Genomic DNA, 17,681 nt, shown 5'->3' with positions numbered 1-17,681 from the left:
AATAGTTAGTGAAGCTGAAATAATGTTATATTTGCAGACACTTAGTTAAAATGTGTCATTGTGTATATTCTGCGATTTTTTGTTTTCTGGAGCAAAAAAATATAGTTTATTTCAGATTTCAAATAGTTTTAGAGGCTTTTGAAAGCTCATAGGCCCAAGACCTGTGATCATGTTTACTAAATAAAAGGGGCTGAGTAAGTATTTCTACACATAATGTGAAACGCAGTCACCATAAAGAAAATAATGGGTAAATCTGAATACGCAGAAACTTAAAACTGATAAATTTGGGGGCGCCTGGGTGGCTCGGTCGGTTACGCGTCCGACTTCGGCTCAGGTCATGATCTCACACGGTCCGTGGGTTCGAGCCCCGCGTCAGGCTCTGTGCCGACAGCTCAGAGCCTGGAGCCTGTTTCAGATTCTGTGTCTCCCTCTCTCTGTCTCTCTCTGTCTCAAAAATAAATATAAACGTTAAAAAAAAAAAAACTGATAAATTTGAACACACAACAATTTAAAACAGCCATACCCACCCCCACACAAATACTATATTCAAAGGTAAACCATATATTTATATACATAATAAGACCTAATACCCTTAACATTTAAAAAGCTTTCACAAATCAACAAAAAGATGAATAATCCCAAAGGACAATAAGGAGAAGATAATTCATAAGACAAGACATCCTGGTGATCAATAAAGGTAGGAAAATAGGGTCAACATTGCTCTTACAGAAGTCAAATGAAAGCACCAAAATATTGTCTTTTCTACCCATCACTTTGGGCAAATAATAAAAAGATAAATAACACCTAATATCGGCTTCAGTGTGGGGAAAACAGATAGTCACATGGTTGTGTATAAAACCGAAGGTGTATAAATTGGCACAATTGTTTTGAGGGACTTTTTTTTTTTTAATGTTTATTTTTGAGAGCGCGTGCGCAAGAGACAGCGTGCGAGTGGGGAAGGGGCAGAGAGAGAGGGAGACACGGAATCCGAAGCAGGCTCCAGGCTCCGAGCTGTCAGCACATAGCCTGATGCGGGGCTTGAACCCTCAAACTGTGAGATCATGACCTGAGCTGAAGTTGGACGCTCAACTGACGGGGCCACACAGGCACCCCAGTTTTAAGGGACATTTTTAAAGTATGTATCAATTTTTTTAAATTTATTTTTTTTAATGTTTTTATTTATTTTTGAGACAGAGAGAGACAGAGCTCCGAGCTGTCAGCACAGAGCCCGATGCGGGGCTCGAACTCACAGACTCTGAGATCATGACCTGCGCTGAAGTCAGATGCTCAACCGACTGAGCCACCCAGGCGCCCCAGTATGTATCAAATTTTTTAATGGGTCTACCCTTCTATCCACAAAGTCTACTTCTAAACAACTTTCTGACAAGTGCATAAGATTTACTTACAAAGGATCTTTAGTGAAGCACTGAAACTTGTAAACACTCTAAATGTACATCAGTGGGAGTTCATCTAAATAAGTTATGAGATCAATACATAGAATACTATAGTCTGCTACTAAAAAAAGATTTGTATGTTCTTACATGCAAAGAAGTCAAAGAGACGCAATTGAAAAAAGTGAGTTCCCAATGTACGTACTGCTATATATATATATATTTTTTTTTTTACAATGAGAAGGTATTTATGTCTTATATAATTAAAGTTGTGTGTGTGTTATGTGCACATAAATTAGAAGGAATAAACTGTTGTCTTGCGAGAGAGAACTGCGTGGGACTTTCGCTTTCTCTGCATTTGTTTTTTGAATTGCGCTGATGAAACTTCAGAGTTTTACTGGAAAGTAAAAACGAGTGTTGCCGCGTTAACCTTCCCTATCAGCTCAAAGCAAAGCAATGATGGTCAACACTAGCTTTCCAACCTTCTTATAGCTGCACTTTCTGTTAGACTTTAAAAGTTTTTGGCATATTAATTTTTAAAATCTTAGGGGCGCCTCAGTGGCTCAGTCAGTTGAGCGTCTGACTTTGGCTCAGTTCATGCTCTCACACTTCGTGGGTTTGAGCCCCATGTCCGGCTCTGTGCTGACAGCTTGGAACCTGGAGCTGCTTCGGATTCTGTGTCTCCCTCTCTCTCTCTGCCTCTCCTTTGCTCGTGCGCGCTCTAAGATAAATAAAAGGTTAAAAAAAAATCTTAAAAAAAAATTTATATATGTACCCAGGCTAAGGGTTAGTTTTTCAAAATGTGTTTTTAAAGAGCTCTCCCTCACTCCCAACCACTATTTCCTGCTCCCCAGAGGCAACTCCAGCTGATTCCTTTGTCATTCCCCTTCCTAACTCTAAGGAACAGACATCTATTGATACTCCTTGAGTTTTCAATTTAAACATCACCTATTGACTTCCAAGAGCTGAACATGAAGACCATCCCTCCGCATCCAGGCAAATCTTTTCCAAATCCCTCATCCTTCCAATTTAGGTTGCAACTCTGGCTGGATTAATTTCAGGTGTTCACATGACTAGACGACATAAATGTTATGTAAAATCGAATGTGTAGTATATACCACAGTTACTTGTCTGTCTGCGAACGTTTTTGCCTTCCCTGGAATTGATCATTTTTTTCCCTTGGCTTAGCTTACTGTTTTCATGAAGTGGGCTCTAAACTCCCCAACCTCCTCTGTAACGGTCTCTTCAAAACATTCAGATATAATGGGCATTTCTTACTTTCATCTACTTGAAGAAAAATTTTCTAGAACCTTCTGATGTGCTCCAGTCTGGACTGGTTGCCTCCAGGTGCACAGCTGTCTTCTTGGGATCCCCCTTCGGCAGCACCCCAGGGATTTGCCTCGCCTCGCTCATGCTGGAGCTCCTAACACCTCTTGCTCGGCTTACGTCCTCATTTCAGCAAAGCGCCTCCCCCACTTGGAGAGAGGGTGCGCACAGGAGACCTTGAAAACGTCTCGATTTCATTTCTCACATTAATTAGAAGGGTCTGGCTGATATAAATCCCTAGAATCATTGGAAAATATTTTCCAGTTTTAAAAAAATGTTTATTTATTTTTGAGAGAGAGACAGAGTGTGAGCAGGGGAGGAGCAGAGAGAGGGAGACACAGAATCTGAAGCAGGCTCCAGGCTCTGGGCTGTCGGCACAGAGCCCGACGCGGGGCTTGAACTCATAAACCGCGAGATCATGACCTGAGCCAAAGCCGGACGCTCAACCGACTGAGCCACCCAGGTGCCCCAAAACATAGTTTTTTAAATTTCTCTGCATGGTCCATGTTTCTTTGGGATCTATTTTGTCTGCTTTCTTTTCCTTTGGCCTCTGTATATTAGAGGCTTTCCCCAGATGTCTGTGGTTCTTGGTTTTCTATTTATAAGTAGAATACTCAAAAGAGATTTAAAGTTTGGTGTATTTAGGTAGGGCTTGCTAGTGATGGGTTTCCCAACAGGATGACTTCACGGAGTCATTTCACTGGGAAATACCTTGGGCTGGTCCCAAAAGTCTCCGGACAAAACTCTTCGAATACACTGCCCTGAGGTCTCGTCCTGGATGTCAGCATCATTTTGGAGTCCGGTTAGGGAGGAAGGCTGGAGATCTCAACAACTGTAGGTCAAGTTTCACTGATTCCCTTGTTTTCAGCATGGTGCCCACCCTCCATTGTGCCTGGCGTCCACGTTCAGACATCCTCGTGTTCGTCTTCTCCAGGGAGTAAGCCTTGGTTGTCCACCAGGGTTGGCAGAGGCAGATGCCAGTTGTAGGGATTGAAGGGGGCAGCGGAGGGGATATGGTAGTGTTTAAATGCCTCTTTAAAAGATCTCTGACTTTGGGGCGCCTGGGTAGCTCAGTTGGCTGAGCATCCGACTTCAATTCAGGTCATGATCTCATGATTTGTGAGTTTGGACCCGAATCAGGATATCAGTGGGAGCCTGCTTCGGATTCTCTGTCCACCCCCATCTCTGCCCCTTCCTCATTCGTGTTCTCTCTCTCAAAAATAAATATTAAAAAAAAAAAAGATGTTTGACCAATCTTCTGTTTTTAACACCACTTTTGCCCCCATTTCCAAAGATACCTAGAGTCTCTGGTACTGCTGATTCCCAAGTCTTGAGTAGGGATGGGGGGTGGAGTGCAAATCGAGTTTCTTTTCTGCTTTCCCCAATACCAATTTTGGATTTAGCTTTCTAAATCAGTAATCACCCAGCCATCTGCTTTCAGACTTCCAAGATTTGGTTGCTGTTGTCTCCTTGTCCATTCCTTTTAAAAGTCCCTTCGCTCTTGCTTTAGAAGGATTCTGGGAGGTAGGAGTAAACACATGTTCAACCTGCCATCTTTAACTTGAAGTCTTTCTTCATGCATTGTTTTTGTCAAAAATTATTTTTACTGAATAAGAAGTAATATATACTTACTTCAGAACATTCTACAAAGCATACAAAAAATAGGAAAAAAAGTCAAGTGGAAACATAATGAAATCGCATTTCTTCATTGAATTTTTTTTCCTATCCTTTGTTTACATCATGGACTTCACGTTACATTTACATTTTCCACTTCTGCATCATTAACTTCCCCTATCAACTGGATCACTGCCATCAGTATCCCTCATCGGCGTTAGCGATCCCCATCTTAAGGAGACAGGGTCCGCTCCCCTAGCCACTGCCCCCTTATTTCCACTCCCCACTCACTGATGGTGGGCGCTGCCTCCCTCCCCTCCCATTCTCCCCTCCATCCACTCCATCACACCGCCAACGCTCCTCCTGCCGAGGTCACTGGTGGACACGGCAGTTTCTGCCTCACTGAGCTGCACAGCAGGATCCAACATGGTTGACCACGCTCCCTGCTTCTGGAAGCGCCCTCCTCTTGAAATACCCAACAATGCGCTATCTGAATTTTGCATCCTCTACTGACTGAGCCAGCCGCCTGCTGGGCCCCAACTATCCTAATTTTTTGCTACCTTTCTGACCACTCCTTCCGTTTCCTTCGGTTCCTCTGCTTCATCCTTCCTTTTTCAAATCCTGGCTGTGCATGAGAATCATCTTGGAAGTGTTTTAAAGAATATTAACGCCTAGGCCCCACCCAGACTGATATATTCCAAATCGCCAAATTTACTCTAAAATTCAGGGCTCCCAAGGGCATGGCCTCTGCTCTTTCTCCTCTCCCTCTCCAGACTGGGCCTATGCTACCAATGCCCAGATGTCTGTCTCTAGCTCACATTTCTGTTTTTAACTCTTTATTCAGCTGCTTTCTCAACACCAACACTCTCTCCTGGAACCCCTGCAGAGATCTCAAACCTGACATGTTCTTGTCATATGTCTAGGTCTGCACCTCCTATTGACCTCCATCTAGTGTCCTACTGCAGTCACAGGCTGGGGGGGGGGGGGCGGGGGGACAATCTCCCTCGGTCAACACCCGCCAACTGCAGGTTGTCTCGAAGTCTCTACTGCCAAAACAGATCTCGGAAATACCCGCTTCTCTCCTGGGCTACGCCACGGTCGCCTGCTTGGACTACAAAAAGTCTCCGCCTGGTCTCCTAGCTTCCAGACTTCCTTCCTTCCAGTAAGTTCTCCCTGGGGCAAGTGGAACTCCTACTTGCTCTTTAAGTTCCCACTAGACATTCCACTTGCCAAAGAGGCCTCTTCTGCTCTCCTATCTCAGTAGAGTCGATTGGGCTTGGATGCTTGCCTCCACAGCTCTCCCACTGTTCCTTACTGTAATTTTATATGCGGGGGGTAGAGGGGGGCTGGTTATTGCTATAAGCCTCTTGACATATGCAAATTGATGAACTAAGTAATAAACATACAAATGAAACATATGGTATACAAACTTCACTTATGATTTTAGTGGCTAAGAGACTATTGTCATGCAACAAAATATTTGTACATCTTAATCCATCGTTTGGATTCTCTTCCATGTTACAGACTCTCAGAAAGGGAAGGAAATGATTAGGTCAAGTATATGAACACTTGAAATATTTAAAACGTATTTACAGACTAAAAAAATATCAAATTGCTTTTTAAAAAGTCTGAGACCTTGGATCTCAGCCATGCCTTCTGGTCTGTTTTACTCTCTGCTCATCTGTTAGGTGAAAACGGCACCTGGCTTCGCCGGGCCTCTATTGCCCCCTCATAGGGCCACGAATGGGAGCCCGGGCTCTGGGTATTTGGAGAGCAGAGTCGATATCTGAATCATTTTTGGATCTCCTTGCCCTCAGGGATCCAAACCATAAATAACAGTTTACTGAATAAATTTTACTTAGCCAGTTCATAAAACTGTCACGTTCAATGCATTTGGAACTGTGAAAGTTCTCAACGTGCTAGGCTTTTCCTCACCGGTATCACACCAGAGCTGGTTTTGCAGCCACCCTTCTCAGGGAGAAGACACAAGAACAGGCAGGTTACCACTAGCACGTCTGGGGCTCAGATAACCGCAGATTCACAGAACAATCCCACTGTCCAGAGGCCAGGGCCTCTGGTCTCGCACCGGGGTGCGAGTTCACAGCCAGCCCTGTGTGACGCTGGTTCCCACGTCCTCCCCTGTCCTCCCTCCAGTCCAGGCTCTGAGACGCCAGAGATGGTCAGTGGAACAAATGGCACATTCCAGCCACACAAGGCAGCCTCTGTGAGGCGGCCGCTTCCCACGGAAGCTCGGGCCACAGATGTGCGTGTGCCAGAACAAACCCGGCCTGAGGCAGAGTGGGTTGAGGTGATTTGCTTTCAATTCTGGCCCTACCCTGTGGGAGGCCCATCTGTGATGAGGGTGTGAACACATCGACGGGGTTCGGGGATCGATGTTGTCATCCCAGCGCTTCTAAGAAGATGCTAGAGAAGCAGTGCGTGGACCACAAAATCCTCCTGGGACGTCAGACCGGACCTTAGGGTATTTACCATAAACCGCTCTCCCGTCTTCTCATTCTCAGCCTCCGAGGCCTTCTTTCTCATTTCTTCTGCTTCAGATATGTTTCTTCTTCTCACCTGACCTTCGTTTTTGGCTGTGGCCACGCGAGCCTTTTGGATACGCTTATTTTCTTCCAAACCAAAGGACCCTCTGCCAGATACTATACTTTGTCCCCAAGCCCCCGTTCTCGCCTACTTTTAAATCGTCTTTTTTGTCTGCCAGAATGAATTCAGAGGAGCCTCTACTCTCAGTGTGAGTCTCTAGGAAGTAAGGCCACTGGCTTTCTCTGAAGGATGCCAGCACCCATTTTCCACAGGCTTCTGTCTCTTCTGTCAGTTGCCGTTGCTTTCGGTCCACGGGGTTGACGTTGCTCGGTGTCTCTGGGCCTCCTGCCGGAAGCCGGCTGACAGGTCCTGGAATCGGCGACATTACTTCATAACAAGACCTGGCTGTAGGCTCCAATGAGTTCTCCCGCGAGACTGTCATCCTTTTTCAAAAGATATGATCACCAATGATGTCTGGCTGCGAAGGACAAGCATCAGCTTCGCTGCAGACCTTCAAGGTAGATGATATGAGCCCAAAGGCGATTCCAGAGCAGGAACTCCAAAAACAGACTGTGCACCACGAGAGCACCCGCAGGGCAAGCATGTGGGCCACGGATAGGGCAGCTGGGGAGGGACAAGACCCCACGCAGAATGAGAACAGCTGGGGTTTACTGGGCCACTGGTGCATGCCAGTCACCCCATCAGGCCCTAGGTATTATTCCCAGTCCTATTTTGTAGATGGCGAAAACAAGTTTCCAAAAAGGCTGAGGAACTAACATCAAACCGCGAGTGAGCAGAGAAGCTGGGATTCTAGGGCAGGCACCTGACACTGGAGTTTGTACTTGAGAATATGGCCAGTCCAGCTTGGCACCTTTCTGCTGCCTCCATCAAACCGTCCCATCTAAGAAATTTTTTTTAATCTTTATTTACTTTTGAGGGAGAGAGAGAGCAGAAGAGAGACAGGGAGACACCGAATCCGAAGCAGGCTCCAGGCTCTGAGCTGTCAGCATGGAGCCCGACGCGGGGCTCGAACTCACAAACCGCGAGATCGTAACCTGAGCCGAAGCTGGACAGTCAACCGACCGAGCCACCCGGGTGCCCCTCAAACTGTCCCACCTAGACATTGTCCTGCATGTTGCACAACATTCCCGGTCAAGTCTGCCTGTCCCTATCCTTCCACTGACCGGCTGTAGGACCCAGGGTGTGGCCCTTCTCTGGGGGGCTCCAGAATGCATGATCACTAGCATCCCGCCAAGTGACCACTTTTCTTTCGGTTCTGGTTTTGTTTCCTGCAAGAGTGAGACAAGGGCAAACACTCCCTAAGACGATGAACCCAGTGGCATTTTTATTTGTTGGCCACTTGGGCCACTGGGGATTGAGGAGGCCTCCAGCAGGCCCCAGTACCTGCAGGCCTCCTTCCCACACACAACTTGCTGACACATCCCTCCGGGGTCTACCGTGGCTTGCAACGCTCCATGCTGGGCCCCCTGAGTGCTGAAAGATCTAGGAGGCAGAGCTCCGGGCCACCCAGTAGCCACTCACCAGCACTGGGATCCGCGGGCGTCTCGCCTTCCTCGGAGTCCTCTTGTTCCTGCATGGTCGGCCTCTCCCCACGCTCCATCTGCGACATGAGGTCTGGTTTGGAAATTGCATAGTCTGGGCAGAAGGAAGGAAAGAAGGCATCCTGTGTGGTGAGGTGTCACCTGGGTGACCGGGACCCCAGGAGCAGCCACCCTACCAGTGGCCGTGTCGGAAGAGAAACGGGCCAAGTTCCCAGCCCTTCTCCTTAGGGGCCCTGGTGTGTGTGGGCCTGCACGCGTGTGCGTGCATATGTGCGTGTGGGCCTGCACGCGTGTGCGTGCATATGTGCGTGTGGGCCTGCACGCGTGTGCGTTAACCAGGGCCTCCCACGAGGGAGCCGCAGCAGGCACCGCCTTCCACCGGTGGAAACTGGCCCTCTGTCATCTGTGGCTCCCGGTGCCGCCAATGCCTGCTCAGGTTCTCATGACAAAGACCCAAGAGATTTGAAATCTCCTAGAGTGAAAAACTAATCCTGATGAAACCTAGAAGCCATCAAACTCGATAGTAATAGTGTGCCTCACATTAAAAAAAGTTTAAAGCTCTTTGGAAACAGACTTATGAGATAAACCTGGAGGACATACATGTGCACGTATTTGTCATAGGTGAGGCTTCTATACTAAATAGTTAACGTCCATCATTATATATAAAGAGCCTCTACAATAAGTGAAAAATAAAAAAGGAAATTTAAGTACGTAATTCACAGAGGAAATGCAAGTGGCCAGCACACGCAGGAAAAGATACACCAGTTCACCAGTCATCGAAGACAGACATACTTAAATAATGAAGTGTTATTTTCCACCCGACAGAAAAGACAAGTATTTAAAATGGAAGGACATCGGTTCGGGCCAGGGCACGGTGAGACGACATTGTCACACTCTGTGGTGTAAACACACACAGCCTTCTGGAGGCAGTGGCCGTGGTATTGTAAACCTGCACTCTCCTTACTCGGCGAACCTCCTCCTTGGAATGTGTCCCATGGAAATACTCATGGAAGCACACATAAATACACAGAGATGTCGATTACGTTTGGTGGCAGCGAGAAGACGCAATCGGCCTGCCGCTCACCGACAGCAGAAAGGTCAAATGCCCAGAGGTTCACCTGGAATGCTGCCCCGTCTTTCTGAGCTGACATGGAAAGCTGTCTACGGCCTACGGGTCGGTAAAATAGGTGAACAATCCCATTCGCGCACACAACAGACTGCATATGCACGAGTACCTGCCTCGTGTGTGCGTGCGTGTGCGCGCGCGCGTGTGTGTGTATTACTACCCGCCAAAGGGTCTGTGGTGGTTTCCTCTGGGGAGAAGTACTGGGGGGAGGGCAGGGATTGCTCCTTACTATATAAATCTAGATTGCTGAATTTTCACAATTATGTATATACTTTCAAAAGAAAAGAAAAAAATGAAAAAAAAGTCCTATCGGGGAGGTATGTGTGCAGAAAATTAACGGTTCTGACAAGAATCAAAGTTTCTATGCAACAGCATATATAATGTTTTTCTAACTTTTTGTGAGTGTCCAAAGAGTTTCCCATCACAGAGAAAAGGATACCTATAAAACTAAAGTATATTGTCCCAGGTTTGCCTCCTTAAATACTCTTATTAAAATGAAAACAGCAAGAATCCACACTTTGGGGTATTAGAGTTCTCAGTGAAATTGTGACTTTTTGGTAGGGATCTGGCATGAGTATTAAACTCCTGGGTCACAGCCTTCTCTATGCACAGTAGAGACCAGAACCCGGGGGACATACGCCCTCCATCAGGGACAATGTTCAGTCAGCTGGATGGTCCAACGGGAGCACTAACACCTGTCCCGTCTCCCTCACGGGAGAGTCGGGGGATTAAGTAACGTGCTTCTCAGTGAAGCACCTCGCACTCTGTTTAATAATAGTTTGCTGGACAAATTCATCACACACACACACACATACATATACACACACACACACAGACCATGGGGAAACTCATATAAAGGTGAGACCCTGATGTCTGTCTTCCCCCTTCTTGCCCCAGTGTCCCTTGTTTTTGACTATGGGGAGCACTGGAGCACAGAACTCCCAACATTTCCAAACCCCAGGCCGGTGTCGAGGAAGCCCCCCATAAGCGAACCTTCTCCTTACCCATAGAAACCAGAGACTCATAGTTGCCCCTCATCACGTTCTTGTAGAGCTCCTTCTGCCACTCCGACAGGTTCCCCCACTCCTGCTCTGAGAAATGGACGGCGACATCATCGAAGGTGACAGGGACCTGAAACCACACAAGCTTAGCTTGGACCGACCAGAAGGCAGTCACAGGCCCTCAGCTGCCAAATCACAAGGCGGTGAAAGGCTCCACTCTTCCCCCCACCCACCGCCCTGGCTCAAACACCTCTTCTTAGGACTGGAGTGGGCGAGGCCCAAAGGCACAGCTGTAGGTATTCACCACGGATCTCTCTAGAAACCTGGCCTGACTTTAGCCACTGTCCTGGCCCCACAGAGTAAGGGCCTCATTTTATCTGGTCTGTTTTCTGTCTAGGATAATCCTTGCGGCTCTAAAAGCATGGTCTGCAGACCAGCACCATGGTACCAGGGAACCTGCTAGAAATGCAGCCCCTCAGGCCCGCTATAGGCCCACTAAATTGGATTCTGCGTTTAGTAAGGTCCCCAGGGGATTCAAGTACACAAGAACATCTGAGAAGCACTGGCCTACAGAATGTTGTCCAAGTCTCTTCCCTACATAAGGCTGTGAACAGGGACAACACACAAAAGAACAGAAAGAAAACCAGTCCACGTTCAAGTTCTATCAGGATCTTCTGGGACATAATATTAAAACCCAACCACTCCCTCGCCTTTTAGGATACCTCTTGAAATCACATTTTTTTACTGGCATCAACATAATTTATAAGTCAACTGATAAAAGCGTCAGGCCAGACAGAGCCCTGGAACATTTCAGCAAGTTCTCCATCCACCTCAACAGTGAACCACGGGTTCACCCCTGTTGTGAATTGAACACCCTTCCAAACCGACGGTCCCTGGTCACTAGGATGCCGTCGGACATTCTCTTCTATTCACGTAGGGTTTTATTAACGGGACAAATCATCTGAATTTGGGCCATCTTGGGTTTAGTGCAGCAATGTTGGCAACTAGGTATCATTGTATTTGTTTCCTTTTTTTTTTTTTTTAATTTTTTTTAATGTTTATTTTTTGAGAGAGAGAGAGAGAGCGAGCCAAGAAGGGGCAGAGAGAGAGAGGGAGACACAGAATCTGAAGCAGGCTCCAGGCTCTAGCTGTCAGCACAGAGCCTGATGCGGGGCTCGAACCCACAAACCGTGAGGTCATGCCTTGAGCTGAAGTCTGGCGCTTAACCAACTGAGTCACCCAGACGCCCCCAGTATTGGTTTCCTTCTTAAGCATCTCTTTTCCCTTCTTTTATATGAAATTCCTAGAACACGTCCCAGTTCAGATCGCTCCTTGGGAAGCCCCAGTTGGGATAGCTCTTACCTTGGGAACTTCTCCGTTGCTGCCTGGTGGCAGCCGCAGGATCCAGAAATTTCGGTTTTTCAGCAGGTTCTCCATGTTCTCCAGCCGCCTCTGCAGCAGCCCGTACTCCTGCAGCAGGGTCCCCAGCACGACCCACTTGCTCTCCAGATGGTTTGCAAACTCCACGGCCGTCTTCTCGCAGTCCGCCAGCTTCTTCTCGGCCGTCCCCGTCCGCCCCTCCAGGGTCAGGAGCCGCATGGCCTGGGCCTCCAGTTTCCTCTCCACGGCCTGGACGGCAGCCCACACGGCCAAGCGGGTGATCTCCGCTGTCGGGAGCGGTGTGTCCTTCTGGGCTGCCGAAGAGATCTGGAAGGGGGTGTCTTTTTGGGAAACTGGGCTCTGAAGCAGGGGGTCCATGTCAGTCTCGGGAACTGTGGGGGACAGGGTCAGGGGGTCTTTCTCAGGAACTTCAGGCGAGTGGAGGAGGGCTTCTTGGTGGGGGGTGGAGTGGGACAGAAGTGATATTTCTTGTTCAGCAGCAGCTGGGGGTGGATACTGGGTCTCTTCTTGAGAAGCCGGGCGACCCTGGAGACGAGTCTCTTGCTCAGAAGCGGCAGGATACAGGAGTGAGGGTCCCTTCTGGAGAACGTGTGGCATTCGGCCAGAGGTCTCTAGCTTGGGAGTTTGGGGCAGGGAGGCTTGTCGGGGAATGGGGGGAGACGAAGAAGGAATTTCTTTGGGGGGAAGAACACGCGATTGGAACAGAGTTTCTCGGGGGGGTCCAGCAGGGGCCTGACGTGGGGTCTCTTCTTGCAGAACACTGGGGAAGGACAGAGGTGAGGAGCGTTGGGTCTCCATGTCCAGCTGCTGGACCTGTGGTCAAGGAAAGAAAGGGCAGGATTGAAGGCCACAGTCTCCAGCTGGCAAAATAAACGCCAAAGTTAGGCACCCACATAAAAAAGGGTTTCTGGTTTATTGGCAATCAAGATCTGTTCCACGGACACGACTCTCTTCTTGAGAACCTCACGCTGATTCAGAGATCAGTTACAAAAGCACAACTAACAACCAAGAAAGGGCGGCCATGCCACCTTCTGCTTCGATGGAGGCGTCTCTTTCTTCACAACAGATGCCTCACAGGATCACCCATGACCAGCAGCGTATGAGACGGACGCTGGCCTTGGCTTTCGGTCCTGTCCACACGGACCGCTGCCTGGTTACTCGACCTGTTCGCAGTGTCCTCACACGTGAAACAAAGACCACCTCGCTGAGTTTGAGCACTGAGCATAAAATGAAATAAAACCTGGCAAAACGACAGAGCAGAGTTTTATCAGTGCCGGGCACTGTTACTACCCCAAGACTCCCAGCAAGGTGGGAGGAGACAGCGGTGGGGCCAGTGCTGTTCGAGGACTTACCTGGAAGATGAACGTGCCATCTGGCCCCACTGCTTCTTATGTGAATGATCAGGCAGTCCCAGCCCTCTTCATGCTTTCCCTCACTTACTCTAGTAGTGAGGACACACAATTACCTTGTTTCCCAGGCTCTTTGATAAAAGCTTACTGACTTAGCAATAGCATTTTTCAAAAGACTTATATGGTATAGGTTTGACTTTGAGACATGTTATATGGACCCAGCCCCTCCTGGAGAGGCTGAGTGGGCTTCTGGGCAGTCCAGGCTATAAGCAAAGAGAGAAGAGAGACCCTCAGCCAGGCCAGGGATATGGCAATTCAGCCACTTGTACGGGAGGCAAAGTCCCCGGGGCAGATGGTCCACTGAGGCAGGTGCACTCCTGGTGGTCTGGGTTCCTCCCTGTGGTTTGTGAGATGGGAACTGAGGAGCCAAGGCCTGGACAGACTGGAAACAGAGCCAAAGTCAGCCAGTTCTGTGACTCGCCTCAACGCTGGTGGGGACTAGAACCAAAAGAAAGATCGATTCCTTTTGAGACTTTCTTTATTCACTCTCTTCCTGTTCCCCACCTTGCTACATTCACATTGAGAGAATTCTTGTGTCACCGGGGAGGTGAAGCCAAGGTCTTCTGAATGACCAGCTCTGTATTTACTTATCCAGACAATCAATAGCTTTATTGGAGCTGAACAGAATTCCTTCTATAACATGTTTGTCCATTTCCTCATCATCTTCCTTCAGCGAATCTGAATGGCCTGTCACTGTGCCACACACAAGCGATCTTTAATACAACTGAAATGCCCCTTCTCTTTGTTTGAAAAGGAGTATATCGCTGGTGTCCAGTCTGACATGTAGTACGTGCTCAATAAATGTCTGCTGGATGAATGAACAGGATACGTGATTGGGTCACAACAAAAACAAAAATGACGCTCCTTCGGTCACCTGTCAGAGCCTAAACCTATTTACGTTTCCTCCTGCTCTCTTTCCTTTATTTGCTCATTCATTCACTCACGAGAGCCTTAACTGAGACAGCACCACACTCTCAAGCCAAGAACTGAAAACGTAAGGCCTGTTCAGGCAGAATGTTTTCCGAGGTAAGTACATCCGAGAGCTCTGCAGCTAGCCAGATGTGAGAGCCTATTAGTCAGATAACAGCTAACAATTACTCAGCACTTACTGTGTGCCATGAACAGTGTTAAGCATGTTAAAGGGTTATCTCATTTAATCCCCAGGAAACCCTATGAAAGAGGGACTCTGAGAACCATTCCCCACACTTAGCATATGAAGACGCTGAGGCGTGGAGAGGCCAACTCACTCGGCCAAGGTCACACAGCGGGCTGGCCGCAGAACCTGGGCCTCCGGGCAGCTGGTTGGTAAGTGTTCTGAATCCTCTCCACCTCTAACATCCAGAGGCATGGAGACTTCCCAAAGACCTGGGGGTAGGTTCTATGTTAGGGAAGGCCCTGCCCATAAAGACAGGGCCGCTGAAAGCCAGGGGTCAGGGACGCCTTTGAAACCCTAATGAAAGTTAGGGATTCTCCACACACCCCCCCCCCCCCCCCCCCGCCGAAAAAACACACACCGGCCTACACACAAAAGTCCGCAAACGCTTTCAAGGGCTTTGCAGACCCCTAGACCTGAAGACTCATCAACAAGTAAGCCACCTCTCAGCTCCTCACCGGTGAAGGCAGACAGAGGCCAGGCCTGTGGGACGGGAGCCTCAGACACAGGGCAAGTGACTAGCATAATGCAACACAATAAGCCCATCAGGGCCCTGTGCTGGGAGGGGGATTAGGGTATTTGTCTACAACTACTAGGAAGAAGGGAAAATCCCCAGGGGCCAAGTTAGTATCCCTGAGTGATACAGGGGTTTAACTAAAACCATGACAAAAAGCCCCATCCAGTACAGTACAGAGAGCCAGCAGGCTAAGATATCTTTCCCAACCAGTCTCATCAGAGCTCAAGGAAACTACCATTTCTTTGCTCTCTATTATTAGCCTGGCTCTTCTATTTCCAGATTTGGAGGACTGCTGAGGGATGAGGGGGCCACAGGAGCACACCCCCTCCTCTACCCCCAAATTAAAGCCCCTTGCTATAATGTCGTCCGTACCAATAAACCTGTGGCTTGATTTTACCCTAAGCATAAATAAATGGCCAAGGAGAGGGATGGAGCTGTAAATATAATATCTAAGATGAACAAGCTTGCATTCTCAAACCATGGGGGGTGGGGGGGGGCAGAGAGGATTCTGGACCTTTATCACAGGATTTAACCGACTCTCCCTGCCTCCTGTATCCCAAGTGGATGGGGGTCTCCAGGCTTCATTTATCTTAACAGAATAATACAGAACCATTCCTATCAATTTATAAAGAGAAAAGAAAAGAAAAGAAAAGAAAAGAAAAGAAAAGAAAAGAAAAGAAAAGAAAAGAAAAAAGAGAAAAAGAAAGCCGTGCCAGTTTCTTGTATGACCCGGTGTGGTTCACTCAGAATTATATACCATTCAAGGGCCCTGGAGACCTCAACCCAGAGGTGGGCATTTTGAAATCTCCACTGTATTTTGTTTTTCCAAGAGATGATAATGAGTTTTATTGAACCGGGAGGCTCTTTAGGAAGCGTTTATCCCGACCCCTTCCTGTACACACCAGTAAACTGAGGCTCAGAGGCACTGACCCTCATGCAGCAATCCTGCTCCCAGGCACAGCCACCGCATCTCAAAGAGCAGGTCTGCGGGGAGATTTTTAGGACCGATTTTTGAGAATGGCCCATTAAAGAGGAACATCAGCCACCAAACCCCTAGGAGCTCGCTCCCCCGACCCCATCCGTCTGGACACCCAGAATTTGGCAGGGGGCCCTCCGGAGGCAGGGGCTGGAGGCCCCAGGCGCCGGAGCCCGAGGGTCACCTGCTCCCCACGACGCAACCGCTCGGCCGGGCGCTGCCCGGCCTCTCGCCCTGCCGTCACCTCCCCCCCGACGGGCCGCGTCCACCGCGAGCCGGGCCAGGCCCCTAATCCAGGGCAGGCCGCCGCCAGAGCCGCCCCCCTCCCCGTCCAGGCCCGCCGCCCGGGAGGCTGGCATTTCTGGGGACGCGGGCAGCGGGCCACGGATGACTCGCTACGTGACCTTGGGGCAGGCCGGCCGGGTCGCCGCCAGGTGTCTGTGCCTCAGTGTCTCCGCTCTGCGAAATGGGGAGAGCCGCGTCAGCGCCGCGCTCCGGCCGCGGGAGGCTCGGCGGGGGCGAGCTCTGCGGAAAACGTGCGGCGGCAACCCCGACGGACGCAGCGCCGGCTCCGCAGGGAGCGAGGCGCGCCGCCCCGGGCGCCCACCTCCGGACCCGCGAGCGGGCCAGGCCCCGGCGTCCCCGCAGCCTCGCCCGGACGGCGGTCGGCTCCTCGGCCCTGCTGCCATCCCGCAGCCCTCCCCCCCACCCCCACTCCCGTTAAGGGGCGCGCGAGCCCTCCGGCCCCCCGCCCCCCCACGTCGCGGCGTTTGTGTCCCTTACCGAGACCCCAGGCCGGGCCGCCGAGCCGGGGACGCGCAGGCCGTCCCCCGGGCCCCGAGTCCGCGCGTCCGTGCGCGCGCGGGCCGCCCTCACCGGAGCCGGGGCCGCCTCGGCCATGGCCCTGCGCTGTCCGGCCCGGGCCGGAGTCGCCGCCGCCGCCGCCGCCGCGCGGCCCCACGCAGGCCGCCCCCCCTCCCGGCCTCTCCGCAGGCGGCGCCCGCCCGGCCCTGCCTTCCCCGCCCGGGCTCGCGCGGCCGTCGGGCCCGGCCTGCTCAGGGCGGGCGGGGACGGAGCGGCCGAGCCGGGCGGCGGCGTCGGAGCGGGGCGCGCGGCGGTGCGGGCGGCCGGGCGGGCTGCGCCCCGGCCGCGAGCTGGGCCCCGGCCCTCAGCACCGGCCCCCGGCCCGCGCGCGGCCCCTCTGCGGCCGCGGCTGCGACCCCGGCTCCGGCCCCGGCCCCGGCTGCGAGCTGCGCTGCCGTCCCGGCGCCTCTTCAGCAGGGGAGCTGCACAGCAGCTGCCATGTTGATACAAACTGCATCCTGGGAGGCATGTCCCTCTCAGGCCGTTTAAAGAGAAACACTCCGAGGCTCGTCGGAGGCTGCAGGAACCCAGACAGCTCCATCTACAGCCGGTAGGAGCGAACAGTGTCGAGCGAGCAGCCAGGCGGCGACGGACACGCCCTGAGCCCCGGGCCAGCCCGTCGTGGAGCCCGGGCCGAACCGCTCGGCCTCCCCCCCGGGGTCCCCCCCTCCCTGGCCTCTCACCTGGGGTCCTCGCCTCCCCGGGCAGCCTGGGGCGAGACCCGGAGGCGGGAGAGCCGAGCACAAACAGCCGCGCGCAGCCAAGGCGACGTGCTGGGGTCTGGAGGCGGCTTGATT

At 50.8% G+C, this 17,681-nt stretch overlaps 1 protein-coding gene across 3 annotated transcripts in view; it reads right to left on the bottom strand.

Annotated features, from left to right (window-relative positions):
• ZNF777 (zinc finger protein 777) overlaps positions 1-17,681 on the bottom strand; it is a 29,415-nt gene extending 11,734 nt beyond the window's left edge. The window contains exons 1-4 of one of the 3 annotated variants that reach the window (XM_086687347.1): positions 17,568-17,681; positions 11,927-12,778; positions 10,568-10,694; positions 8,418-8,531 (exon numbers count right to left, since the gene is read on the bottom strand). In XM_086687347.1, coding sequence (XP_086543473.1) covers positions 8,418-8,531; positions 10,568-10,694; positions 11,927-12,763 — 1,078 coding nt within the window. In that variant the 5' untranslated portion in view covers positions 12,764-12,778; positions 17,568-17,681. Of the gene's footprint in view, positions 1-8,417; positions 8,532-10,567; positions 10,695-11,926; positions 12,779-14,621; positions 15,254-16,803; positions 17,402-17,567 lie in introns of those variants that run through there. The other 2 variants (XM_086687331.1, XM_086687339.1) reach the window with 2 other exon arrangements.

The sequence above is a fragment of the Puma concolor genome, chromosome A2, assembly GCF_028749965.1.
Source record: "Puma concolor isolate L17-30 chromosome A2, mPumCon1.1.hap2, whole genome shotgun sequence".
Taxonomy (NCBI): domain Eukaryota; kingdom Metazoa; phylum Chordata; class Mammalia; order Carnivora; family Felidae; genus Puma; species Puma concolor.
The sequence above is the reverse complement of the archived record's forward strand: the minus strand, read 5'-3'. Positions and strand labels throughout refer to the sequence as shown.